Source organism: Otolemur garnettii, unplaced genomic scaffold (assembly GCF_000181295.1).
Source record: "Otolemur garnettii isolate 467f Iridium unplaced genomic scaffold, OtoGar3 scaffold00037, whole genome shotgun sequence".
Lineage (NCBI taxonomy): Eukaryota > Metazoa > Chordata > Mammalia > Primates > Galagidae > Otolemur > Otolemur garnettii.
In genome coordinates, this window is record NW_003852432.1 from 12,913,732 (window position 1) to 12,934,773 (window position 21,042).

At 39.9% G+C, this 21,042-nt stretch overlaps 1 protein-coding gene across 1 annotated transcript in view; it reads right to left on the reverse strand.

Annotated features, from left to right (window-relative positions):
* The window catches only part of MDFIC (MyoD family inhibitor domain containing), an 80,936-nt gene that overhangs the window by 6,721 nt on the left and 53,173 nt on the right, over positions 1-21,042 (reverse strand). The window contains exon 3 of the mRNA XM_023513220.1: positions 20,283-20,558. Coding sequence (XP_023368988.1) covers positions 20,283-20,558 — 276 coding nt within the window. The remainder of the gene's footprint in view (positions 1-20,282; positions 20,559-21,042) is intronic.

The following is a 21,042-nucleotide window of genomic DNA, read 5'->3' on the forward strand; positions in this document are numbered from 1 at the left end:
CAAGTAACCTCAGTGTCCAAAACAGAGGACACACAGCGTTTCTGGCCAACAGCCCTGCAATGACCTGCTGCCTGAATAAATTGGCCTGAAGCGCGCCTCCTCCACAGAGCCTCTGGCACAGGGCTGTCCCGAGAGGCTGCGCATCTCAGCCAGAGCACAGTCAACATTTTCCTAGTGGGGAACAAAGTGAGACGGGTCAGGAGGTGAATAGAAAGTTTGAAAAGAGCTGCATTTTCCACGGCAGGACAAAGAAAACCACACTTTGGGAAATTGAACAATAATCTTTACTATTACCTTTCCTCTCAAGAAAGTCAAAATAGCCTTGGTAAAAAACAGTACTTTCTTCCAACGCCCCACAAAGCGACTCCTCAATCATTTTTCTACCACCTGTCCAAATCCTAGAATCCATCCCTGTCCTCTAGGAGATACTTTTGTATTTTAAATTACAAGTGGACAGCGCAGATTTCCTTCTCTTATTCTTTTATCCTGTTGCCTGATCTGCGGTTGATTGGTTAAATAGTCTAAATATTTATTAAATATTCAACTCAGTAATGGTTGGTCATGACTTAACTCAGGCACTGGTCCAAGAAGATTTTTCTAGAGAGATGCATTTAACAAAGTCTAGAAAGGTAACATACATATCAGAAGACTTTATGATTCCCAGAAGCTTAGTAAGGAAATCGGAAGACGAATAAAAGATTAGTCGTTAAAGGTGTTTATTTAAAATGTTTTATGTACCAAGTTATTATGGGGGCACAGAGGAGGAAAAGAAAGGCTAAAACCTATCAATGGTGCAAAAAATACTTACATTTGTTTTACTATATTCCTACATTTTAAGATCATAAATTGAATAGCTGGCAACATAAAGATAACACATATAAAGTGCTCAGTAAAAGATTGAACAAGTGCTTACTAACTATTATTACTGTGATAGCAATGGCCAAGATGGCAGAATATTTATTCTGGAAAACCCACACCTCTCCAGCTACCTATGTTCCCTCCGATTACCACACCAAAATAGGCCTATTCTATTTTAACCTAAGGAGATTTGTAAAAGGCTCTGATCATATTCAAACACTTGGAAAGTAAGAAACAATAAGAAAGGCAACTCTAAGAGATAGAATTTGCAGAAGAGAAAAGCAAAGATCTTTCCAGAAAGAATTAGTAACTTTGTGGTTGGCTACAGCAGAAACTTATTTTTTCCATATTGAAAAAATATTATTCATTTCCAATATTATTCATTTCCATATTATTCATTTCCAATTGAATAATATTTCAATTATTGTCCATTTATTATCTCCGGAGGTTAGAAAGCAAACACAGAGTAAGACTATACTTTACAACTGACTTGAACCTATTCACTGCCCACTATTTTAAGATGGGCAGCTGAAATATCTTTAACACAAGTCAAAATAACAAGATTGAATATAATTTTTGAATAATAAAATCTACTTTAGACCTTAAAAGCACTTTCCTAGAAAAGGGCCAATGTCCAAAAGCCTGCTCAGGTTGGTAACAATACCATTTATGGTTAGGATGCGATATGTAAAAGGAAATCCTCTAGTTTTAACAAAAATGTATAATTGTATAAAAATGAACTAAAAAATCTTTCCCAAATGCTTAACTGGGTATTTCTTTCCAATTTTATTTTCCCAACTGTGTTTATTTCACGATTCATATATTTAGACATCAACCCTTCTTATTTGTCCTTGGTTTAAACAGTGTGCAAGGCATATTATGAAAAGGAATCGGTTTTGTTTTAGTTTGTTTTTTAAAACATAATGGACCCACTTGGTGGCTCTGTAAAGGGATGCAATGGGGATGATGATTAACACCCGGGCCATATGTGAAGCTCTTAGTCGCTGACATCAGCTTATTATGGAGACGCACAAAGTCGGCCAGGTCACTAGTGATATGAAACCTTCACAGCAGCCTGAGAGGAGACAAACCCACTCACAGAAGGCTGACAGTATTCACAGGACCCAGAGCATGCACAATTCCCCAGGCACTTGACCCACAGTGGCCCAGCAAGAGTCCAAAGGGCACCTCTGCAATCTAAGGGGCTGAGAGGTCCCCAGCAGTGCCTGCTCCGGCAGGCGCCCTCAGAGGCAGGGGCGGCAACCCCAGCAGGACGTACAAGCCTCACACAGGCAGGAGGAGCCTCACTTAGAGAGGCCCAGGATGTGCTCCCCAGCCCCAGCAGAAGAGACAGGCCTCAACCAAAGAGGCACAGCGGTCCAACAGGCACACCAGGCTAGATGAAGAGAACCAAGCAGAGCGACGCGTTACCGCGGCTGAGACACCAGAGCACGCTTCAAAGCAGAGCACGGGAGGTAAATCCTATTATTTATGGAATTAATTTGTGAATCAACGATGGCTCTGTTACTCTTTCCAACATTCCTCCCTCTCCACCCATGTTATCTATTAATACCATTTGGTTTTTTAAGGCATTATCACAAGCCTCAGATAAACAGGACACTGAAATTATAAGGTATAAATATCTCCACCTTAATTTAGTGGACAAACAATTCTGGAGCCAAAAAGAAAAAAAATCTATGAACTTGTTGTTTACAAGTATACTCTAAAATTGACCAAAGCAGATAAACCTGTCTAAAAAAAAAAAAAAATTTGTAGCTCTGTGTAGTGCCTTAAATCGTGGAAAAGAAGATAAAAATAAAAACCCTCTTACTGAGATGCATCCAAGTCCTCTGCATGTCATCCAGGCCACCCCCCAACTGAGTTTTTCCTGAATCATAGCTCATTACCTACTCACCATTCAGCCTGAACTACAAAAATAAATGGCTCTAAGTGTGGTTGTTACCGCTATTTGTATGTTTGGTCTGAAGGAGGCTATTAGTAACACACTTGGCACACAAAAACAAAGGTGTTTCAGTTAATAATCCCCCTTCCATCGGCAGGAGTGGCACATCCAAGTAGTAGCCTGTTTATGAGGACTGTGATACGGGAAAATTAAAACTGACTTTCTAGTCTTAGCTCGTACACTAACCGGCTGAGTAATCTTGAACGAGTCATTTCACTCAGTGTCGACAGGCACACAATGAAGGGGAAAATGAGCCCCAAGTTCTTCCAAAGCACTAAAACTCTACAAAGATATAACTATCTATAACTACCGGTAGATTTTACTGTCTAGCTCAGAGACTTGTGTTTGGCCATGAATGAGTTTAATGCAATAGCCAAGGCACAATGGAAAGTGAATCAATGCCAAATACCAAGTGACTGACCAGTTGGCTAAGCCCCAGGAGCAGAGGGCCATGCTGTGCAGGACCTTGCCTGCCTTGGTGCAGAGACTGAATGTGAGCCTGAAAGTCGGCCTCATACAAACAACAGGCAATGGGCCAGGGATAAACTGTGTGCTCTGGTCCATAGAAGACATGAGTCAGAAGACATTAGCCACAGAAGTGCCAAGTTTCTATGGGAAGTTCAAAAAACTGGATAAATGTAGTGCTCGATCCTGGCCACCAGAGGAACCCAGACAAGGCCTCATTGGTTAAATGCTCATTCAACAAGACTTCACGAGCGTTTGGTTACCCTGACTAAACTGGAGAGACATACTCAAGGAACACAGTGTAGAGGTGAATAAAGGTAAGACACACCGGCGACACGGTGTGGGGGCTGCTGATTCAGATAAACCCGTGGGGCTGGGGCTCAGAGACGCTCAGCTGCACTAACATGGTAAGTGCCTCCCCGGCCTTCTCTCTGCGTCCCAGAGAACCTTATGAGGTGGCCATTCGGGTCACTTTATGGATGAGGAAACAGAGATTCAAAAAGTTGATAATAAATGGCCCGAGGTACAAAGCTAGTTAGAGAAGGTCCAGGATTCAAATTTAGGTCTATGTGATTCCAAAGGCTTTTCTCATCACCAAGATATATCGTCTCCCTGTTTTATTTGATTAATTTCTATTTTTATTGTTCAACCTTTTATATAGTGTTTACTATGTTCTGAACTCTGCTGCCATCAGTTTACAAAGATTGACTCACAAAAACCTTTATAACAATTTTATAAGATTGACGCTATTGTTGATTCCATTTTACAGAAGAGGAAAAAGGGAACAAATGGATGGAATATTCAATATCCGACCCAGACTTGTCAGAGGGAGTTCTACTAGGGCCGGGAGGGGAAAATACAGGATGGAGGGATATGTTGGGGTCATTCCTGAGGCTATGTCTATGGAAGCATACGTTAAGTGCACAACAACAACAACAACAAAAAGCAAAGGTTGTTCCAGCCGGTGGGGATGCCAGGCAAAGGCACAGAGGCAAGTATATGACTGTGTTCGAGATGTAAATGGCTCAATACTCCTGGAGCTGAAGAAACCAGGTAAAACACCTTCAGTTCTCCATGTCAGAGATGCGGCAGCAGGAACAATACTGCATAATATGTGACAATACAGAGCCAATGAAGTCAGGCAGGATGAATTTGAGGAAATCAGAGGAGGCAGAATTAGCACGAGTTAATAAGGTGTTGGATGAGGCAGTGATGGGAAGAGAAGAGTCACGTGTGACCCCTCGTTCCCGGAGCCATTCACCCAGGAAGGAGACAAGTTTGGTTTAAAATATGCTGAGTGTGAGACATGACAATCTGAGGACACTCAAGTGGAGGTGCTCAAGCGGGAGCTGAAGATACCATTCTGGAGCTTGGGGGGTGGACAGACCTGGGCGAGGGGGTTAAAGGTGGCCAACACACTCATTGAGAATAAGATTATTCAGGTGCCCAGAGTGGAAAGAGAAGAGATGCAGAGGGACAGCAGACCAGGGAAGAGGAGCTAGTGGAGTGAATGTGGGGTAGAAATTCTAGGTAAAGGAGGTCTTAGGGAAGAAGCAAGAGAGAAAAAACATTTCAAAGAGATTGTGTCAGATACTCCGTTGGGCCAGAGGCATTTCAATGATATCTTAAGCATGTAAATGGAGGGTAGCAAATTGGGGAGGGAATGAAAAGTGAAGAATGAAGAAAGATATCCTCGCCAGAAACCTATCTGTGAAGGAGAGACATGAGGAAAACTCCAGCGGGATACGGAATTTGGAGAGACACCCAGCGCCTGCACACAGTCACCACACACACACTTCAAGGTAGGAAGAGAGTGCAAACTCTATCTCAGAGTAATCCGCCCAAACAGGATGTTGTGCTACAAAGGAAGACAGGCATCACCTCCTTTGAAGTGGCAAGTAAAAGCAGCTATGGGTTTAGGTGTATTTGTAAGACCCCTGGTAGAGAGACCCTTTGAAAAGCTGGATGATCACTTCTCCCCCTGGAGAGGGAGGGAGCTTCTTTAAAGGAGGGTAACAGCCAGTTACCAGCCAGTGAGGAACACTGAGAGGCAGGTGCTGGTCTTTGTAGTTCACTGCTGCCTCTGAGAACTGGGCGGAGAAGAGCGCTGGCCCCAGAGCAGGTGCTCAAGGATGATTGGTGGATGAGTTTGGAGCACCCGGGAGACCTGCTGCAGGATTCTGAGAATCCAGCAGAGCCCTGAGACGACGCGTGTGCAGTAACAGAGATTTTTATGGCCCGGAAGGTTTCTTTAGTAGCACTCAGCTCCCTAGTGCAGGCAAAAGTTGACAAGACAGATAGATAATTTACGTTTTTGGTTCTAAAAGATGAAAATGCTAGAATGACAGGGCCACATGCAAGTTAGAAGCTTCACCAAAACATACAAATCTGGCAAAGGGAAAGAAGTATATGGAGGCCAGTTTTATACACATACACATACGCACACGTAAACACTATACATATTTACATACGCACATGTAAACACTATACATATTTCTTTGTGGTCAATTGACATTCAAGAGCCAATAGGTTGATACTTATTTCTGACTAGAAGTATATTTTTTAAAAACAACAGAAAAAAATCAAAGGCACTTAATTAAAAAATAAAATTGAATTCTTCTACATAAGCTAGCCCCCAGGCTGTGGCAGGTGACACACCTGCAGTGTGTACCTGTCGGCGTGATGCCATTCATTTATGTGTCCTGAGGTAAAGACGACTTTGGGTCTTCCTTGAAGTCCTCCTGTCACTCCACAGAACACATTTTCTCGGAGATATCTACCACAGATGTTGAAATGTTCTTTCTAAAATAACTACTCTTCTGTCATTCCAAACTGCAATCGCTGCCTCCCTCATGGAGCATAATTATTAGGAAAAAAATAAACTTCAACTTCTAATGTCAACTTTAAATTATGTTATGTTATCGGGATATTATTCCCCAAGAGGTCCAGTTTCTCCAGTTTGATTTCCCAAGAGAAGTTATGGTAGAAATTTAGGCAGGTTTAATATGTCTTTGGGAAACTAGTATATTAATCCATTTGATTCTTTTCTTTCAATTAACTTCATATTTCCCCCAAACTCCTGGATTTCTCAATCTTCTACGAGACAACCCCTATTTCCTTGAATGAATATTATTTTCCTTTAAAATACGGAGGAGGATTCATCTTCTCGAACAAACTTGTTTATAATTATTCCATTTTATTCTTCCAATGCCCTCCCACATTCACTGGAGAGGATGTCCCAAATACTTAGAACATTAAAAATTGAGATGGAATACATACATGCTTCTCTTGAAACACATTAAGAAGAAATGGCGCTCTGGTAACTACTATAATTTTATAGCAGTGATTAGCATAAACCACATTTCATGATTTCTGCAACAACAGTAATATGACATTAAAATATCATGGACAAAATCACATGTACTACTACATGGAGTGCTATTGAAGGTTATTGCCTACATCTATAATTGAGAGAAATATTACATTTCATTTTATGTTATGACTTTAATGAAATTTAGTTGGTTGTTTTTCTCATCCAAGTCATGAACCCCTTGAAGCTAAAGACCCCTGAGATAGAGGGTCATAAGTGAATCTTTCAAATGGCTTCTCGTATATTCAACTTAAACCTTCTATATAAAAAATTAATCTTGCAAGGGTTTTCAGAAATAGGACAAGTTGATACCATGAACTCCTTTATCCTATTTTATGCTATACTAGTTGAAAATTGTGCATATGAATTATAAAAAGTTTACAAAAACATAATAACTATAATACTTTAATATTATATTTAATATTCAGAAAAAATGAAAACATTTATAAGAGAAACTATTCTATGTAACATCAATTCATTTTGGGAGTCAAGGGGATCATTTGGGAATGGAAAAAGAACAACTAAGTAACTATGTACTCTATAAGAAAATTATTTGAATCAATTCAAATAGACGAGAATCTAGTTCATTCTAGGAAAACTATCATTGCTGAAAAAGTCTTGGGTCTTAGATGAGATTTCAGGAACCATTTTATAAGCTATGTTCCCATACTCACAAACATAAAAGCTAAGAATAAAAATACTTGAAAAAGTATTAAAATACAATTATTGAGAATGTTATTAATCACTGGTGTTTGAGTTCCAACCAATTGTGATATATAATTGAATGAAATCATGCAATTATTTTTTAACTGAAACAGGTAAGGAGAGGAGTGGGAGCAGAAGTAAGAAAAAGAAAAGAGAGAAGAAAGTCAGGAGATACGAGGGGGCACAAGTGTAGGCCAGAGATGGACAGAGAAAGAGACCAAGGGTGCACTTTGGAGTAACACCAAACAACCAAACTGAGACAACCGGAACTCTGCACCTGACAGGCCAGATCCTCAAAGACGGAAGCTCCTTCTACGACAGCACAAAATAATCTGTTTCAAAAACTCTTTGTTCACAATCAATTTTCTTCCAATATTAAAATTCTCTGTTCTTAAATGTTCTAGTGTCATTTAAGCCGGGAAAAGAATAGACCTTTAGGGTCTGCAGAGATGGAAGTGGGGGCATACACTAGGGACAAAATTGAAAATACGCAACAGTAGAACACCGAGGGGAAAAAACAGGAAAATTGTGAAAGGGTCAAATTCATAATAATAAAAAACACTGAACATGGTATCATAAGAAAGAGTTTCATTTAAACACAAAGGAATATGAATGTAGTCCAGCTAAGCTTAAAATATAAAATGATCTGCTATTCATCTTTCTAATAAAAGACCACGTGGTATCTGGACATGAATTAAGGCATGCATTTATTATACATCAGTAAATTTATTCAACGGGTGATTTAAATATATTTACTCTTCTACCCTCAGAAATACAACTCATCTTTTTAAAATGTAAAATACTTTAGCTAAAGTAAAATTTAGGCTAAAGCGAAATATAAAATACAAAGAAAATATTTTGATTCATCAGAAGTTTCTGAGATGAAGTTTTACTATAGGAGGGACAAAAATTATATTCAATAACAATAGTTGGATACCATTTATCTCTCTATATAAGCTTTTATATACTACACAACTCTCATGAGTAATTACCCAGTTTTTATCAGAAGATTCAAAACACTGTGTACATTCTGTATCTTCTCCCCCAAACCCCTTCCTTTGTATTGTGTTAGTACGCAGCATCTGGTGCTATTACCGTAACTAAGAAATAATGTTTTTAAATCCTTCTGAAATGAACGGAAACTTTTAGCACATTTACCATCATTCCAAGTGATAAAATATTTTCTTAGGTGGAAGGTCTCCAAAACTTGTAAATCTACTATGCCAAATCCTCTGGCCACTTGAACACTCTCCACTTAAAGAAATAGCAAGTGCCTTAGAAATGCAAGGTGCCATATAATAAAGCAGTCACCATAAACAGAATGTTCTCGTGCATTACTCCTGATAAATCAAAATATTTTCTTCATATTTTGTATTTCTTGAACATGGTTCCTTTCTTCTAATGGTCTAAAATCTGAGAAGGATGTACACACACACACACCTGTAACACCTGGGGCACTTGGTATTGGATCACCACTCCTCTTGCCTACTCAAGGTCATCCTCCTCCTGCCTCATCAGCCTTCTATTATTAGCTCAACAGCACTCAACCTGTATATCCTATTTTTTAACACATTCCCCTTTAGTTCCCAGCCATGTGTGAAAACTCCTTGCACAGAGCAATCTAGACTTGCTTTTCTCTTCTCATTCTCCCTAGAATCCCTCTCTATCAGTCTGTCCCCATCACACCACCAAAAGGACAAAGGTCATGGGTGACAATCCACATCACTATTTCAATGGTCACTTCTCATTTATCTTCTTGGACTCCCCGGCTACCTTTGATGCGTGATCATCTTCCCTCCAACTTAACACTTTGCTCACTTGGTCTCCAACCTGCCCTTCTTTGTTCCTTTTCTATCACTGGCTATTCATTTACACTTTTTTCATGGTTCCTCTTTATTTCCTGACCTTTCCTTAACTGGTGGCCCAGGGCTCAGTTTCCGTAATACTTCTGCACTCTGTCCTCTCTCTGAGCAATAGTTCTTAACTTGCATTCCCATCAGTGTCACAGGGAGAGCTTCTGAAGGATGCTGAGGCCTTGGATCCACGCCATTCCAAATAAATCACAATCTCTGAGCCCAGAGTTGCACTCTACTTCCTAGTCCGCTTGCCCTGAAGCTCTTATTCCAGAGAGGATCACCTGAGGTGATTCTATCCAATGCTCAGTCTGTACCGTGATGACTCACAGAATGTATGTCAAGCTTTAGGTCTCTCCTCTGAACTCCAGCGTCCCCTATCCAACCACCTATTCCACAGCATAACTTATATAGATAATGGGCATCACAAATCCAACACATTCCAAACCAAACCTGATCTTTTTCCAAGAACCAAACCCCATTTTTCTTACAGTTTTCTCATCTGGGTTAATAGCAACTTCATATTTTCAACTGCTCAGGACAAAGAACTAAGAGTCATCATTAACCCCTGTCTTTCTCTCATACAAAAATCCCATTCTTTAGCAAATCTTATTCTTCCTCAAATACATCCATATGCAACAATATCTCATCACCTGTACCACTGTCACCCTAATCCACCCTCATCCCCTGCCATGTGACCCACCACAACAGTAACACAGCAGGTCTCCCTTCTTTGGCCTCATGGACTTGGAGTTCAGCACAAAAGGCAAAGTGATGTTTATAAATGGTAAGCCACATCATGTCAGCAATTGACTCAAACTCTGACACACACTTCCTACCTGGATATCAAAAATGTTTCTTGGGTTCATTAACCACCTCATTATCTGTTCAGTTATTGAGGATATATGATTTTAGAATGAGATATCTGAAAGTATCTACTCTGTGGGGTCACTTCCAAAAACAACACAATGTTAATAAGATTTCATTACCTTTCTTTAAAACTTGATACAAAAAACCCAAGAATTGTGTCAGATTCTTAAGAAGTCCATAAAACCAAAAAATGATAGAAATCACTGCATAAAGCACTATTACACTTAATCAAAAATCCATTGTTTTTTTTGGGGGGGGGTTTGCAACAGGGTGTAACTGTCACACAGGCTGGAGTAAGGTGGCATGATCATAGCTCATTGCAACCTCACACTTTCTGGGTTCAAAGGACCCTCCTGGGACTACAAGAGTGCACCACCAGGCTTGTCTTAGCCTTCTCAAACCTTTGCTTATGATAGACATTAAATGGTGAATAGGACATGCTAAAGCATTAGTTTACTTCAAGTACATTTAAAAACTAACCTACTGTTTTCTATTTGTCTGGATTATGCGATGGTTTCCTTAATCATCTTTCCCACACTTTCTTCTCTTTAACTGTTGTCTTACCCGTTTATGTTTGCTCTTTTCTTATACTATACCACGTGTAAAAGCTACAGTTAAATTCAATTAATGGCCTTACGACAATCAACTATAAGAATTTAGCAACTTCCATCAATTCATGGTCTACAACACAAAAATCAGAAATTTGGAACTCAGAATTACAAAGCTCTGTAAATGCCTTTCATTAAAATTCACCTAAGGTGCATGGAATGAGGTAGGAGTGGGGACTTGAGATAGGCTTTTTACACCAAAGTTTATATTACCTCATACCAAAACATTCCATGGAAATTACTTAGAAATATTCTAATATTAATTAACCACACAACTCATACAGAGCAGAGCCATGGAGATTAACAGTAAACGCTATGGTTCCAATTAGTTCAGTGTGTTGAATTCTACATCTAAACAACTAGATGCTGGCTTGTCGAGGAGGTATCATTACCAAGTTCTCAAATCTTTAAATTTTTCTTACTCATCACTACTGGATCATTGGTACCCAAATGTAAATATACTGAATTGGTTCCCATCTTAAAACAAAGCAAACAACGTCCCTGCTCCAGCACCTCTCCCCTGAACATGGTCTTTAACAGTTGTCATTAATATTTCCTCACATTCCACAACCCACATCACTCTAGCTTCTCCATGAAAATAGCTCTTAATGTCACCAAGTGACATCCACTTTGTTATAGTTACCAGAAGTTTTTCAGGGCTCATCTTACTGAACCCAACAACAGTATCTGGGGCACTTTGGCACAATTCTTTTCTCCTGCTTACACCTATCTTTACATTCTTTCTCCGGCCTCCTGCCACTATCTACTCCAGTCTGATTCTCCTCTCACCTTTCACATTGTCCCCTCTCAGCTAGATAATCTTCCCCTTTGTTTTACACTCTGATATCTCTCCTAAGGTATATTATCGAGTGTGGACTTACTCAGAACTACTGTCTATTTGAAATCACCTCTGGAGAAAGTCTTAACTTTCCATGGGGGTGTCTCCCAAGAACTCACTCTGAACCCACACTCCCGTCTCGCCACAGTGGCTGGCCTCCAGTGATCCCTGAGTCACTCAGTTATCAGTCACTTGACCTTTTCTCTTAAATATCTACTTAAAATTTAGCCAGATTCATAGTTTCAAATATTTCTCCCACCAGAACAAATACGTATAAATCAGCATACTTGGTTCTAAGCCCTCTCAAGCTCTAGCTTATACTTCCAAATGCATTTTGGATCTCTACTCTCAGATTGTGTGTTAACATTTGAAATTGAATAGCTCTAAAATTCAGCTCATGATCAGCTGCAAACTACATTCAGCTATATCTCCTGATTTCCTCATTCCTATTCATTTTCTCAACTAACTGAACTAAAAGAAATTAATGACAGTCCTGCTCAGAGTACATGTGACTGCTGTTCTAGTTCTACCCAGATACATACCCTGGGCCAGGGCCTTCGTTCAATCCTAAACCCTAAAGAAAGCTTGTGGGTCCTTTACGCCTGCCTTTGACACAAACTTAAGAGTTGAAAACAAATTCTTATCTCCATACTGGCTGCTGTGCCTACATGTTATTGTTTGACCTAAGAAAACAAACAGATTTAAAAAAAAAATCATCTAAACTTTTCATCGCTGTATTAAAAAATAAAAACAAAATTCCCTTGCTATGTTATGGGGTCATACAATTTAGTTGATTCTTTCCATTTAGCTTATTATCCTGAAATCTGGTTTTGAAATAGTCTTTTTATCCCAACCCACACCCCAAAGCTTCCTGGCCAATCTATCTGTATCTCCATTGTTTCATTTCCTCCACACCCATCTCCTGTGTGAAGGCTAAACGAATATAAATGACTAGAGCAGTGGCCTAAGATAGCCCGGCTACAAAATCAAAAACAAAGAGTGGGCTTGGCGCCTGTGCCTCAAGCGGCGAAGGCACCAGCCACATATACCTGAACTGGTGGGTTCAAATCCAGCCCGGCCTGCCAAACAGCAATGACGGCTGCAACCAAAAACAAAGAGTGAAGGAAGTGGAGTTCACATGTAGCTAATACCTCTGTCTCTTCTTTAAGATGGCTGCAAAGCTATTGGGTATCATAAAAGAAGACCTCTGAGATTCCAGGCATGGTGTTCTGAGTTGTCTCTCAACTCAAACTGAGTTAGGCTCTATACTTTTCAGATCCTTGAAAAACCTCTTCTTTGCCCCCTATCAAGAGGATAGGTATGAGAATACAAATTACGTAGTTTGTACTATTTTCCTAAGCTTTAAAGATATTTAAACCTATTTTCCTAAGTTTTAAAGAGAATATACTTAAATGTTTACTTTTGGCCCACAGGAACACTTACTACTTGTAAATTCTTGTGATAGATAATTTCTTCAATTTTTTAAAGAACGGCTGATTAAATATTTCAAGAACCAAAAAGCAATGACTTGTGTGTATGTGGAGAAATTTTGTAACAATCATTTTAGAGTCTGTCCACTCCTCTGTGTGCACTTCTCTCTGTATCACTCTTATTCCATTTAGCGTGTTGGCTGAGCAGTAAAATCTGTCAAGATCCTGTTTTCCAAAGGCATAGCAAATACTGCATTGGAAAGCAGAATTCTAAACCTTCCTCCCACACCATTATTCTGACATGGGATGGGAGGCGCTGAGCCTGAGAAAACAGAACAAAACAAAACATCATCCAAGCAAACTAAGTATTTTGAGGAATGCAGTGACATATCTTGCCAAAGTCACACAAAATGTGTTTCTGGAAGCACTGGTTATAACACTATGGTCACATCACGAAGTCCTATGATTAACCTTCCACTAAAATACTACCGTAGTGCTATTTTCTATATTTATGGAAGGATTACAAAACGGAAGTTTTTATGGGAATAAATGCATGTCAAAGTTGACACACTGATGGAACTAAGAATAAATGGCTCTATTTCAGCTTTGCCTTTCTATTTTTTCCTGGTTTAGGGAGGTGGGAGCATATAGCCCTGTGAAAACCATAGGAATAAGGGACCACCTGACGCGGCGGGGAAGAAGGAGTTCTGTGTACCAGTCCTAGGTCCGCTGGGTCTCTTGGTAATACTTGAGCTCGAATTTTCACATTCCCTTTTATTTCTTCACATTCTTTCCCTTGAGGATGTTGACCATTTCTGCAGTTTCAACCACCATGTCTATGAAATGTTAAAGAACAAGTCCCTGTGTACTCCAAGTGACACACCTTATTCATTTCAACGTTTACAGAACTCTTGTCAGCCAGGCACCATGCAATGTGCTGGAAATTAAAAGCTGAGTAAGGTAGTCTTGGCCTTCACTGAGATTACACTTGAGTACAGGAAGTCTGGTAGTAAAGCAGATCACTTTCAGGAGAATTCTGTACCTCAAGGGTGCTGTGAAAATCCCCCATAGGGGCAATGAACCCCAAATGATTCCTAAGATGATTCCAAAGATGAATTTTGATAAAAAAAAAAAATGTGGAGGTCAAGGAGGCAAAGACAGTTATGAGAACATTCCAGTCTGGAGAGAAGAAATGAAGGCACTCAGTGGCACCGCGTAACCCCGTGTGCAGGTGCTTCCAAGCGCTGTCGTGAAGGCACAATTCCAGGTGCAAGGAGTTGGATCAGGATTTGCAGATGACGATGAGGGAAAGGGAAGTAGGAAGGTCCAGAAAGATATTTTTACCACTTTACCAGTAATTCTCAAGGAAGAGAGAGGGCATCTCTGAATCACTTAGTGGGCTTTTCAAACTGTCCTGCCCAGCCCTGCTGAGTCCCATGGGAAAACCGTATGCCCTGCCCAGACTGTCTCCCAGAGAATCGGGGCTGCACTCCTCCTACCGTGGGGCAGTCTGCCCCACCCCTCTGGTACACTGTGGGAAATGCTTATAAATACTCACAATTGAAAATGCACCAAAAAGAGGAGGAAGAGGATCCTAACCAGGAGACAAAGAAAGATCATAGAGGTCAGAAGCTAAAAGAATATTTTAAAGAAAAGAAAGCAGAAAGAATCAGTAAAATAAGAACTGGGCTTCAGTCCATTCATAGGTCCAGAGGTCTCCTGGAGAGCTTGTTAGTATCCCAAGCTCCACAGTCTAAAACCAATACACCACTGTACGTACAGCAATGGTTCATTCTCAATTCACAAACAGCCTGTAAAGGCAGAGCGCAGCGTACAGTGTAGGTTGAACACCAGTGTTTGCTACACATAAGGAGTTAGCCTGGTTTTACATAATTGCAACTATGGAATTTTTGTATTATGGGAGAAAAGAAAACATAGTTTTAAAAAGAAGCATATATAGATATGAAATTATGTCTTTCAGAGAAAACAGATCTTGGCTACAGCTTCAGAAGAACAGGGCCTCCCACGCTGCCTCTGGACTCGTCCCTTCCTACCTCCTAGTCTCAAGTTCCCTAATTGAGCTTCTCAGAAACAGCAGACTGTTTATGTTTCTCTGAACAAAACACATTAATTCATGAAGCTCCTCAGCCTTGAATGCCTCCCTAACCTGATTCCATCTGACATCTCAGGTCTTCATCCGGGGATCACCTTTTCCAGGAAGCTAACGTTCCTGACCCCTTGTGCTCCTTAGTAATGATGACCATCACAGCAGCTGACACTTCTTGAATATTACATGTGGGCCAGCCTGTGTCCCAAGCCCTGAGCAGTCCCAACTCAACTCTTTCTCACCCCTGTGACATAGGTACTAATAATATCCCCCATTTTACAGGTAAAACACTGAGGCACAAAGAGGCTATTTAAGGTTACCCAAGGACACATTGCTGGTCAGTGAGAAAGGCTGTATTTGACCCGAAGCAGACAGGTCCCAGAGTCTGTGCCCTAATCACCAGGCCACACTGGCGCTCTGTGATTAAAAGTGAGATGATCCTCGTTCCTGCTACGTACACAATGCTCTTTCCTGTCCTGTTCAGCATTTATATCCAGTGTTGGGCTAGAATTGAATGTCTTTCTCTACAAAGACTAAATCTAGAACGTCAAGCATGGAATATAAACTATCCAAAATTCCTAAGAAGTATAAAATATTTTTAAAAATATTTTGGAAACTTAATTTTTATGAAAATATGTTGCTGTAACTAGCATACTTAAAACACATTAGGATTTAACATTCCTATCATAAGGAAAGTGTCTTTGAATATAAGAAAAATCCTTGGCAATTTGAATATTATATGGTGGTAAATTATACCATAATTATTTCAAAGGTCAAGAATCTTAAACATTTCGTCTTAACACTCTCCACCTGAGCGATGCAATCAGAAAATTAAGTATGTATGGAAATACGGAAATATTTAATTATACAAAACAAGTGGAAGCCTACTCATTTAATAACCTTTAAATAAAATGTGGAATATTTTGCCGCATGGCTATTTTTTTCCCTCTGTTGCAAAAATGGAACTTTGTAAAAGAACATATGTTAGTGAATATGAACACACATTTTATTTTTAAGTGCTTGTTTCAAGGAAGAATAGGATAAAGTGGTTTGGAACAAAGCACTTTATCACATATCGGCTCACAAGAAACTCTATGAAGCTGATGCGCTAGGCACCTCTGCAAAGAATCCCCCCCACAAAAAAAAACTAACCCAGACTCAGCCCAGTCCTTCCAGGAATTCACAAACAAAACAAACAGCACAGATGTGAGAGCTGGTTCATAAAGTTTTGGTAAGAAGGCAAATATACACTAATAAGATCCCTGCCTGACCCACAGCTGTACCATTAACATCCAATGTGATATCGAAATAATCAGTAAATTATCTTTTTCTCAGAAAGCTTGAATAAGGCAGAATAGTAACGAGGTTAGAAGCATGAACTGTGGAAACAGGATTTCTGGATTTGAATCTCAGTTTTACCGTGCACCAGTTGACTTCAGCAGCTTCACTTAACTTTTCTGAGCCTCAGTTCACTCACATAAAATTAGGCAACTGGACATAATTCACAGCATTGTGCTGTTGGTAGGATTCAATGCGTTTACGAGAGAGAAGCACACAAAAACCCTTCTAACTCTATGCATCAACAGAAGGAGCCTGCTGATGCGCAGGCTGTCTGCTCTCAGGCCTTCCTGAGGTAACCCCCGGTGAAAAACATCCTGCAGCCTCTCAGCAAACCACAATCGGTCGCTAGTCAGGTCCCTACTGCTACATAAGCAGCAGTCTCACCTCTCAGCGGCGTTTTCCAAGCTTGGTCTGGAAGAGCACAGAGGCCCTTAGTGCTCTTAATCAAAACTATGAAATAGCAAAATAATTTCATTTCATTATTTGAACCAGGAAAAAAAAAACAAAACCTCTAGTTGCTGATATTGTTTTACGTGTAATACAAAAATCACAACCACAAACACCAGGTAGTACCCAGAAATAGCACACACTCTCACAGTAGTCATGGTTTGCTGCTTTGGAGGTTTTGAGCTTCTATCATTTGGCTACTTGTTTGCTCATTTGCTGTTGGAAGAGCAGATGATGAAGATTAAGGAAAAATGAGAAAAAGTAAACTGAGAAAATCCTCGTTGTAAGGTTTTAATGTCACCTCTCCAAAGCTCACGTGATTATATTAAGAAGCGGGACCTTTAAGAAAGAGGTGATTTCACCATGAGCAGTTCTCCCTCATGAATAAGAGTAAGACCCTACATAAAAGAGATTTGATACAGTCTTTGATCTCTTGTCCTTCTGCTTTCTGCCCTACACAACATCCGTCTCCTTCAAAGGATGATGCAATATGGCACCACCTTGGAAGCAGGGAGCAGTCCTCACCAGACAACTAAACCTGCCAACACCTTGATCTTCAGACTTGCCAGTCTCCAGAACACTGAGAAAATAAGTCTCTGCTCTTTATTGAGTGCCCAATGCCAAGTATTATGTTATAGCCACACAATGGACAAAGACTCCTGGCCATTATATCCCCCCATTGTTACTGTTTTTATAAAAATAATTTCTAACCAGTGTTATATGCATAACAAATCAAGCCTGTCCAAGGCCTACTGTTCTGACATAAAGACCTTCTGAAATTCAGGTGCAATTTCTATTCGCCAAAATGGTTTCTGCCACTGCCCTTTGCTATGTGGCCGGTTTTACGTCTCTCCTTAGCAAGGCATCACACAGAGCAGAACCTCTATAAGTTCACCATGAAGGGGCTGTAACAGACTGGTCAGCATACAGAGGTGGTCAACATAAGGAGCTAGGCCTACTGGACTGACACGTACATGTGGTGCATGCCCAGTCTATAAAAATTAGGTCAACTTAAGGATGTGGTCAAGGTAGGGAGGTGGTCAGCTATGACAGTCCTACCGTAGTTTATAGATCAAGGAACCTGTCCTCAGACTGAAGCAGCTTTGCTGTCAAAGGAGAATCACAGACTTTTGGAACTGAACTGAGTTTTTAAAATTATCTAATCCAAACTCTTCATTTTCTTAAAAAAGGAGGCCCACAGAAACCCAATTTCCCCAGCAAGCTGATAGCAGAGTTCAGAGTATTTTATTCCTTAAGTTTCCACCTATTAGTTTGGTAGGGTTTTTTAAATTTTTTTTTTATCCTAGCACATTGCCTGAGTATAAACTTAACTTCAAAACTGAAAGTCAGAACACAACCTTAGTGACAAAATTTACCAAGATATCTAACTTTGAGAAAAATATGGACAATGGAATTGTAAATTCAATTCAAGCAATCCAATCGGTTAAATTCTATCTGCAGCCTTAATGGAAAAGGTACAGATAGGACTTTGTACAATATATTTAGACAGTTTTTACTTATACTTCATACTTATCATGTCCCCAACCCAATCTAGAACATATTTTGGGGATAAAAGCAGATTAACAAGGGACTTCCCTTAACCAAACATTTGTGGTAGGCCACGTGGGGGGGGGTGTACGTGAGAGGGGGAGAAGAAGAGAGAGAGGAAGAAGGGAGAGAGGAAAAGGGAGAGAGGAAGAAGGGAGAGAGGAAGAAGGGAGAGAAGAAAAGGGAGAGAGGAAGAAGGGAGAGAGTAGGCAGAGGTGGAGAGGAATAGGTAGGGTAGAACGGTATTTCATTTATACACTGGTCATTTTCCTCCCCCTTCATGAGTTACTTATGAAGCTATGTTCTTACTTCAGAAATAAATTCAGACATGGTATTAAAACAACCCCAGATGAAAAATTTTATAACAATTCCATAAGCCCTTTCAAGTTGGACTGATCTGCAAATGTTACTATTCTTTAATACTAAAATGAGTAAATATCAAATGGAAAAATAAGAGGTTAGAGGTATAGTAAGGAAATTCAAATGTATAAAACAAGTAGATTTCAATTGCATTCAATTATTTCACCCAATCACCTAGAAGCAAAGATCCTCTAAAGAAAATTGCCTTGCCTTCCCAACTCCTTGGAGAGCCAGTTTAGTTAACAGCCTACCTATGCTTCAGAGGTGACCATGCAGCTTACATGTCAAACTCATTTTGAAGTGTCAATCAAGTCCCTTTCAATCTAATTAGCTTGGAAAGTAGTGTCACTGACCTAGAACTATGCAGACCACTTATTATCATATCATTTGATCAACCTACCACTTTACCTCAGTGGAGTCTGAGACACCTGTAGCCAAAATGTAATATCCTTTCTCCCGCTCATTACTGGTAACTCTCAATACAATTTCCTATTTACAACTCAATTTGTGTCTATGAATAAGCATGGCCAACTTCACAGAGGCCTTCCACGGAATTTCTCTTATTTAAGATTTCATGGCAAAAATAGGGTAAGGAAAGGGGAATAGCAAGGTACAAGTCCAGGGTCATATGTTGTTATATATATCTGATATACATGCATATATTCACATATGAATGTTATATATAACAGAGTCAAGCTTTCAGATGGCCAAGAACTGCTGGGGGGCGGGGGGAAGGGAAATAGCAGAGGATGAAGAATACACTGGGAAAAGTTTGGAACCTTAAATATGAGAGGATACTTTGCTTTTTGAACAAAGAAAAACTTTGTCAGATTCACAGCATTTAACTGACTTTAACCCGGCCAAGGGCAGGATGAGGTAGAACTGAAGAGGTGCTAACTAGGTCCCCAGAAGTCAGAGAGCACAGCCGAGTGACTCGGAGGCTGATGGCCAGACCACAGTCAGGCTGGAGTGGGCTGGTGGCAGTGTGGTGTCTGGAAGGCCCTTCTTAGTCAAGCCATAGAAATCAAGTAGCCTAGTCCCTGGCAAAAAACATGACCATTATCTAATCCTTTTCTCATCTCAGCTTTGCATATTTAAGAACTAATCTGCAAGGCAAAAAATATAAGCAGGTAATCTCATCTCTGAACTATAGAATAACACATTCCATCAGGGAGGGATAAAAATACACACACACGCACACACACACAACACTCACGTATGCCACCAAAATGCTGTATTCATATTTTTAAATGTAGCATTCAAAAAGAAGCGTAGCAGTGATATTTAAAGTAATGACTTCACTCTAGAAGACGGTACTCTAAATGCAGGGTGTCAGCTGCTAATGCTTCCTTTTCTATCCTGTGCCTTTCATTGGGGAAGTTAAGCTGCGTTTTACCAAAATTCCTGTTTGTCTGAGGGATAAGCAAGATTCTTCAATTACGTTTGCTTGATCAAATAATTACCAGTGAATATGATTTTACATCTGGTCAAATAAAATATGTATATATTTCCAACTTACCTTCAGGTGAAGACCCCGTCTTTTGGGAAAAGACAGCATTTACTTTGCTCTTTTTACTGATATCGGTGTTTACAGACAAGCTGGACTGAATTTTTCTATGCATTTTTTGAGACACAGGTGCTGAAACTTTGCGATTATCTGCGGAGACATGTTTGGCCCCGTGGTGAATTCCATTTCCATTGCTCAGACTTGTGTGGCCGTTCTTTATCTTGCCTGTTTCCTCGTCGCTCAGTTCCTGGGCTGAAGTCTGAAGCTGAGGCAAGCGCTGAGGTTGGGCTAAATCAACAAAAACAGAAAAAAAAATTATCCGGTTAAGAAGAAGAAATTAATACAGGTATTTTAAAATAATGAGAATACATTCAGCAACAGAGATTCAGGTTTTACCCAGGATATAAAAACCGAAGAGGCAACAAAGAAAGAAAAATGCTAACAAGCAAAGGCAAAGAAAAAAGTATAATTCCTAAAAGGGAAAATGGAAGTGGGGTCATCAGAGGTGACTTTACACAAGGATATAAAAAAATAGAGCAGAAAAATACTGGTTTGGGTAGTATGAAAGATTTAAGTAGGAAATCTATAAAAGTATTTTAACACTCATTCAGCAAACCTTCTTTGGCGTCTATGTGTTGGGCCCTTTTGGGGAACCACAGACACACTGTGTTATCACAATCCTACCATAAATAAACTGCTCACTTAGCTTTTGAAATAAAAGAAACAATGAACCCAGGTATTCAGAGCTGGACAATATGGAAAGAAAATTCAC